At 38.8% G+C, this 8,519-nt stretch overlaps 1 protein-coding gene across 1 annotated transcript; it reads left to right on the forward strand.

Moving 5' to 3' along the window:
* The first annotated feature begins 3,136 nt into the window (after positions 1 to 3,136).
* LOC138882823 (uncharacterized) lies at positions 3,137 to 3,805 on the forward strand. Its single transcript, XM_070163456.1, has one exon. The coding sequence runs from the start codon at positions 3,137 to 3,139 to the stop codon at positions 3,803 to 3,805; it is 669 nt and encodes a 222-aa protein (XP_070019557.1).
* Positions 3,806 to 8,519: the final 4,714 nt, after the last annotated feature.

The raw sequence follows: 8,519 nt of genomic DNA on the forward strand, positions 1-8,519 counted from the left end.
TGATCAATTAGCTCTCTCATTTCAGCTCTGTAACGACCCGACCGGTCGTTTTAAGAATTAACGTCCCGATCCCCTATTAACTGCTTTCCCCGTATTTGTTTCTGCTAGTTTGATTTGCCCGGGTGATTTGTTTTGAGTTTCGGAGTGTTTTGTGACACTTAGTCCCTAAAAGAGAGCTTAAGCTTTAGAATTTGGACAGTAGTCGGAGTAGTGTGAAGACGGCCTCGGAATGAAATTTTGCAGGTTCCGTTAGATTCGTTGGCTGATTTCGGGCTTAGGGGCGTGTTCGGATTGTGTTTTGGAGGTCCGTAGCTTATTTAGGCTTGAAATGCCGAAAGTTGAATTTTTGAAGTTTCCAGTTCGATAGTGAGATTTTGATATCGGGGTCGGAATGGAATTCCGCAAGTTGGAATAGCTCCGTAGTGTTGAATATGACATGCTTGCAAAATATTAGGTCATTCCGACGAGGTTTGATAGACTTTTTGTTCAAAAGTGGAATTTGAGAGTTTTTGGAGTCCTTAGGCTTGAATCCGATGTTAATTTGGTGTTTTGATATTGTTTTGAGCATTCCGAAGGTTGGAACAAGTTTGAATGATGTTTTAGGATTGGTTGGCATGTTTGGTTGAGGTCCCGGGGGCCTCGGGTGTGTTTCGGATGCTCAACGGGTCATTTTTGGACTTCAAGAATTGCAGAAAATGCAGCAGGTCTCCAGTTCTGGTTTCCTTCTTCGTGTTCGTGAGTGGGGTCTCGCGTTCGTGAAGAGGAGCTGGGGCTGGTGGAAGTTTAACGCGTCGCGTTCGCGATGATGGTCCCACGTTAGCGAAGTTGTGAGGTCGTATGCCTACGCGTTCACGAAGAGGGTCCCACATTCGCTTAGGCGGGAGAAGGTTGCTATCGCATTCGTGATGAAGGAATTCTGGGCCAAGCGAAATTGTGCTTCGCGAACGCGATGGTCCTTCCGCATTCGCGAAGAAGGATTTACCTGGGCAGATTATAAAATTCAAAGTCGAGGGTTTAGCCATTTTTATCAAAACTAGAGTTTGGGAGCTCGGATTTGAGCGAGATTTTGAGGGAACTTAAGATATCGATTGGGTAATGATTCCTAACTCCTTTTTGCTTATAACCCATTAATCTAAACGTGAATTCATCATCTAATTTCAGATTTGGGGTGAGAAATTGGGGAAAAAATTGGAAAAGTTCTTAGGCCTAATTTTCGAGTTTTGATTGGGAATTTGACATCGGATTTGGATAATTTTGATATGGTTAGAATCGTGAGTGAATGGGGGTTCATAATCCGTAACCTGTACTCGATTCCAAGACGTGAGCCCGGGGGACTTGTTAGCTTCGAATTAATTAGTGGTATTAGTTACTTGAAGTTATATTTATCTTATGCAATTGATTTGAATAGATTTGTGCCATTTGGAGTCGAGTACTCGTGGCAAGAGCATTGTTTCGGGTTGATTTTGAGCCGGTTCGAGGTAAGTGGCTTGTCTAACCTTGTGTGGGGGAACTCCCCTTAGGATTTGATGTTGTTGATATATGAAATGCCTTGTGCATGAGGTGACGAGCGCGTAAATGTACTAATTGTTGAAAATCCTATTTTTATTAATTAACTATAACCGTGTTTCTCTTCCCCGTTGTATATTACTTACAATTTAAACCTACTGTTAGATTAGGAAAGCATGTCTAAGTGACTTAATTTCTTTATTTATTCAAACTACTTTATTTGAATTCTGTGCAGCATGCTATGTTAGAAATACCTGTTTTACCTTGGTAGGAAATTTGATTGAACAGAATATTCTTCGTGTTGCTGTGTGTGTTTACTTTGGGACTACGGGACGGTATCCTGGGAGATCCCCTTGTTTGTTTACTTTGGAACTATGGATCGGTATTCTGGTAGATTTTCCTGCACATTTATATTTGGGACTACGGGACAACACGTAATAGATCCCTTGTAGTGGATATTTACTTTGAGACAACAGATTGGTATTTCGGGAGTTTTCCCTGCATCTTTATGATTCAAACTATGGGACGATATCCCGGGAGATCCTCTGGACATTTACGTTTGAGACTACGGGACGGTATCTCGGGAGATCCCCTGTTGCTATTTCTGTATACTGAGTTAGATTCCTTCTGTGTTTTTAATTAATATAGACTGTTAGCACTTAAATTATATTATCGTATTCTATACTGTTTACCTTGTTTATTTCATCTATAATCAGTAGGGCCCTGACTTTCCTTGTCACTACCCGATCGAAGTTAGACTTGGCACTTACTGAGTACCGCTGTGGTGTACTCATGCCCTTTCTGCGCATGATTTTCATGTGCAGATCCAGGTTCTTCAGCTCAGCCCTACCATCCTTGAGGCGAGGCGATCCTTCAGAGACTTCGAGGTATATCTGCCTCATCTGCAGACCGAGGAGTCCTCTCCATTCTCTCTTTTAGTTACAACCCTTCTGTATTTACTTTGTTTTAGACATTCTGGAGTTAGAGCACTATGTAGTATCCTTAGCTTGTGATTTCATGAGATTCCGGGTTTTGGGAAGTTGTTCAGTTTTTGAGATCTTGTATTAGTATATGCCGAGAGGCATCTTAAATGCTTTTATATTTGTTTTTCTTCAGTTGTTATTAGTTTTTCCACATTTTGTTTCTTTTTTTGCAATTGTTAGGCTTACCTAGTCGTAGAGACTAGGTGCCGTCACGACAGTTCACGGAGGGCGAACTTGGGTCGTGACAAGCTCAATTTGACACGGTATCAATGTGGTGATCTAGTAATTAGGGTTCCGACAAAAATTCTAGCAATCGAAGAGAAGTTCCTTGATAATCAAGTTCTGACGCAGCTCACACCTGAGAGATATGGCAGGAAATGAGGTAACCCTACTTGAGCACAATTATCCATTATTTCTTCAAGATTTAGATGATGCTGGGTTAGTTTTAGTCCCCATAAAGCTCACAAGGACGGAAAATTATGCTTTGTGGAGCAGGGCGATGAAATTAGCTTTGAGGGGAAAGGTAAGTTGGGATTTGTGGATGGAACGTGTGTCAAAAGCATGAACAGCGGAGAGCTCGCAGAACAGTGGGAGAAATGTAATGCAATTGTGCTCTCGTGGATTGGTAGCACAGTTGCAAATGATTGATGCCTGGGATTGTTTTTGCATCAAATTCAAAGAAAGTATGGAGTGATTTCAAAGAGAAGTTTGATAGATGTATTTTGACGAGAATCTATCATATGTGGACAGAAATAGCTATACTAAAACAAGGTACAGATTCAGTAACAACCTATTATTCTAGAATGAGTGATTTGTGGAATGAATTAGATGTGCTAGCCCCTAAGTCTTCCTTTGATTGTGAGGAATCTAAACTTTCACTTGAGATTTTAGAGCAAATTAGGCTACTACAATTTCTCATGGGTTTGCGTGAGAGTTATAGCAATGTTAGGAGCAATGTTCTTACGAGAAGACCAGTTGTTTCAGTAAACGAGGCCTATACGATAGTAACTCAGGAGGAAAGTCATAGATCACTAGGAGTGGTTGAAACAAATAGAGATCCCCTCACTATGATGGCAGGAAAGACTCAGGGATTCAAGCCTAAGAAGTTTGGGTTGGTTTGTGAGCACTGTGGCTACAAAGGACACTTGAAAGAAAATTGTTATAAAATTATTGGCTATCCAGCAGATTTCAAAAGAAAAAAGAAGTTTCTGAGTGGAGGGCCAAAGACTTATGCTAATGCAGCAAGCACTGAAGAGTTGAGAACAATTATGAAAAAATTTCAAGGACATGTACTGATAGAGGACCAATACAATTAGCTAGTAGGACTAATGAACAAACCACCAGCCGGACAATGCTCACCCAACATGGCATGTATAATTTCCTTATTTTTCAGTGCTTCAATGATAGATTGGATAATAGATTCAGGAGCTACACATCACATTACTTACAAAAAAGAGGTCCTAAGTAATGTTAAGAGTTTGGAAGGTCAGAGTAATAATAGAGTGCAGTTACCAACTGGAATCAGAGCAAAGATAACACATACTGGAAATGCAGAAATTTTAGCAGATCACTGGGTAAAGAATGTGTTACACGTACCTGATTTTAGGTTCAATCTATTGTCAGTGTCAAAGCTTACTAGGGATATCAGATGTAGGGTTAGCTTCTACCCTAATTTCTGCCTGTTTCATGAACTCTTCAGTGGGAAGGTACTGGGGATTGGTAGAGAATCAGAAGGTTTGTATTTGTTGAATAGGCAAGCAGCAATGTCAATGTTAGCTGGTGTGGTTCAAAAGAAAGGGAACATAATCTACTCATTGGCATCTGAGGTTGGGACATGCAGCTATGAAGACTGTTCAGCACATTCCAAGTATAAAGAATAAAGTTAGCAGTAATGAAATTAGTGACTGTGATATATGTCCTTTGATAAAATAATGTAGATTACAATTTCCTATAAGTACTACTAGATCAACATCTATTTTCTAGTTAATTCATCTGGATGTCTGGGGGGGCCTATAAGGTTCCCACATATGATAGGAAGCAGTACTTTATCACTATTGTGAATGATTTTAGTAGGTACACTTGGGTTTATCTGATTCATTCCAAATGTGAAGTGATAGTTGTGTTGTGGAATTTTCTTTCTGTAATAAAGATCAATTTGTTGCTACTATGAAGGTTTTAAGATCTGATAATGGTTTAGAATTTTTCAATTCTAAGTGCAATGAACTGCTAGCTTTACTTGGTATTATACATCAAAGTAGTTGTGCTTACACTCCACAACAAAATGGCATAGTGGAAAGAAACCACATGCACATTTTGGAAATGGCAAGAGCCTTAAAATTTCAAAGTGGTGTCCCTATCAAATTTTGGGGAGAGTGTATGAGAACTGCGGTTTATTTAATAAATAGACTGCCTACACCAGTATTGCAAGGAAAAGCTCCATATGAGCGATTGTATAAGAAGCAGCTCAGTATTGAGCATCTCAGAGTCTTTAGTTGTTTGAGTTATGCAAACATCTTGCCAAGAAGGGACAAATTTGATCATAGAGCCAAGAAGACAGTGTTTCTTAGTTACCCTGACACTCAAAAAGGGTACAAGTTATATGACTTACATAATAGAAGTTTCCTTGTCAGTAGAGATGTTACCTTCCAGGAACACATCTTCCCATTTAAAGACATAGGCAACATTGAAGGTGATATGTTCACTCAATGTTCAACTCACTCTCAACTACTATCATGAGACACTACACCTATTCATCCTTCACCAACACAACAACAAGGGCATGCTAACAGTAGCCTTATACCTTGTGACCAGCACAGGATAAGTAGGATCATGACAACAATCCTCAGGATATGTTCATTGCTCCGAGCTTCTCTCCTTGTGATGTTGAACCAGAAGTTCATCAATTTAAAGGGGAGAAAGAAGCTGTTGGTGAAGTGCTTGAGCCAATAATTCCTGTAGTCTCACCGACAAATGTCCCAGCTGAACCAGAGATTCAACCAGCTGAACCAGAGATTCAACCATTTGAACCTTTTGCTGCCACAAAGACAGAACTAGCACAACCTACAAGATCTGGTAGACCTCAAAGGAATTCAGCTCCTCTTGCTTGGCAAAAGGATTATATAATCCATACTATACCATCAGATAGTTGCAGATATCCCTTATCTTCCTACCTTGCCTATCATCATCTATCACCAGCATATCAGTCCTACCTAGGAGTATTCTCAACCCAAGCTGAACCAAAATCCTTCAAGGATACCGTTAAAGATCAGAATTGGGTTACTGCAATGGAGCAAGAGATTCAAGCTCTAGAGGAAAATAATACATGGGAGATAGTAGACCTCCCTGTTGGGAAACAACCTATTGGTTCAAAATGGGTCTACAAAATCAAGCATAAGGCCAATGGAGAAGTGGACAAGTTTAAGGTAAGGTTGGTCGCCAAGGGCTATACACAACAAGAAGGATTAGATTATCATAAAACTTTCTCTCCAATGGCCAAAATGGTCATTGTGAGGACTGTGATCAGTGTTGCAGCCTCCAAAGATTGGCCCTTGTTTCAAATGGATGTTAATAATGCCTTCCCACAAGATGATTTATTTGAAGAGTTTTACATGGATCTTCCTCAGGGATTTCACAAACAAGGGGAGTACAAGTAGTGTAGATTGTTGAAATCTCTTTATGGATTGAAACATGCATCAAGGCAATGGAACATCAAACTCACAAATACACTCCTACAAGCTGGATATACTTAAAGTGCCCATGATCATTCCTTGTTTACCAAGAGGCATGAAGAAGACATTGTGATAGTCCTGATTTATGTTGATGATCTTTTAATAACTGGAAGTAAGCAGTCCCTCATTGAACAAATAAAGGACACTCTACATAATTCCTTTAAGGTGAAATACCTAGGGGAACTAAGATATTTTCTAGGAATTGAAGTCATGAGATCAAGGAAATGAGTGTTGTTGCATCAGAGAAAATGTACATTGGAGTTAATCATTGATGCAGACATGAGTGGTTGCAAACTAGTAGCAACTCCAATTGAGTTAAATCAGAAACTAAAAATAGTTGATTATGACAGTCATGTTGGAAGAACATATGATCCTCAACTTGAAGATGCAGGAGCCTATCAAAGACTTATTGGGAGGCTAATTTACCTCATAATCACAAGACCAAACATCTGATTTGAAGTACAAGTGTTGAGCCAATTCATGCAACAACCCAAGAAGTCTTACCTAGATGCAACCCTGAGGGTTGTAAAATACATCAAATCAACACCTGGATTGGGGATACTACTAAGAAGAGGACATGCATAAACACTCACAGCCTTCTGTGACTCAAACTAGGCAGCCTGTCCCAACACAAGAAGATCTGTGACAGGGTATGTTGTGAAACTTGGGGATTCTCTGTTGTCATGGAAGTCCAAGAAGCAACAAATAATTAGTAGAAGCTCGGCAGAAGCATAGTATAGAAGTAAGATAGTTGTGGTGGAAGAAGTCATTTGGATGGTTGGACTATTGAAGGAATTGGGAAGCAAAGTGGAAGTACCAGTCAACTTGCATTATGATAGCAAGGCAGCTATGCAAATAGCTGCAAATCTTATATTTCACAAGTGGACTAAACATATTAAAATAGATTGTCACTTCGTCAGGGAAAAGATCAAGAATGGACTAATCGCAACCTAGTACATACCTACAAAAATGCAACTAGCAGACCTGATGACAAAAGGCTTGAGTGCAGCACAACATCAGTCCCTATTATCCATGCTAGGAGTAGAAGATGTCTTCCACTTACCATCTTGAGGGGGAGTATTACAATAATAGGGACTAAATAAAAGATAATAGTAAGTGAAAGAGGGTAATATGCAAATAGAAAAAAGAGAGGAGAAGGTCGGTGTATAAGAATATGTTAAAATGACAGAATCAATTAGTCAGTTATAAAAAATGAGATTCTACATTATTCTAATCTCAAGTTCTCTCTCTCATCTTCTTCTTCCTCTTCTCTTTAATTCTATTGTACTTGGTTGATAATTGAATCAATGTCAGAATACATTATTGCATGTGTAGAAATGATCAATTAGCTCTCTCAATTCAGCTCAAATAGACACAAACATACTTTCTACCCCTTGAATCTTGTTACCAATATTTTATGGCTTACTCATGGTTTAATAGGAAATTATATTTAAAAAGTTCTGTTGCTTCTGGTATTTTATTTGTACAGCATGGATGAAAATGACAATTTGTTTTTATTCTCATAGCCCGTGCATCAAAACCAAAAAAAAAAGAAGGAAAACAAATGCAATTATATGGTATAAGAGAGAGACACTGTCAAAGGACTCCTATGAGCTCAAGAGACCTTCAAATGGGGGGAGATTGAGTAATTCCTAATAAACTAAAGGACGATTGTGTAATTATAAAAGAATCCAAAGATAAAAGTGAATAAGTTATATGTCCATTAAGTTAAAAGCTTAAAATTCTTCAATTTTGTGATGACTCGATAGGTCATCTATAGTATTATCTTTGATTTATGTACTTCGAGATCTTGAATAGCTCCGTTTAGCCTTACTTGATTTGTGTGCACATTCCGTTTCTTGTTCCAGAGGGTTTTTATGTGAAAATTTGATAAAAAATGTGAAATCGTGCCTTAAAACTCATTTGAGTTGACTTCGGTCAACGTTTTGAGCAAATGGAGCCGGATCAATGTTTTGACGGTTCTAGTGGGTCCGTATCATGATTTGAAACTTGGGCATATTCCTAGAATCAAATTCAGAAGTCCCTAGCTTGATTTAACGTAATTTGTTGAACACTAGAAATTTAAAGGTTTAAAGAATTCCTAAATTTGACCGTAGGTTGACTTTGTTGGTACCGATTTTGGATTACGATTCTAGAACTTGGTATAGGTTCCTTTCAGTATTTATGACTTTTCTACAAAATTTGGTGCAAAACAGAGTTGATTTGACGTGATTCGGACGTCCGGTTGAAACATTAAAAGTTGTTAAGTTTCTTTAAAAATTTCATTTGTTTTGGTGTCCGA

The sequence above is a fragment of the Nicotiana sylvestris genome, chromosome 12, assembly GCF_000393655.2.
Source record: "Nicotiana sylvestris chromosome 12, ASM39365v2, whole genome shotgun sequence".
In the NCBI taxonomy this organism is placed as follows: Eukaryota; Viridiplantae; Streptophyta; class Magnoliopsida; order Solanales; family Solanaceae; genus Nicotiana; species Nicotiana sylvestris.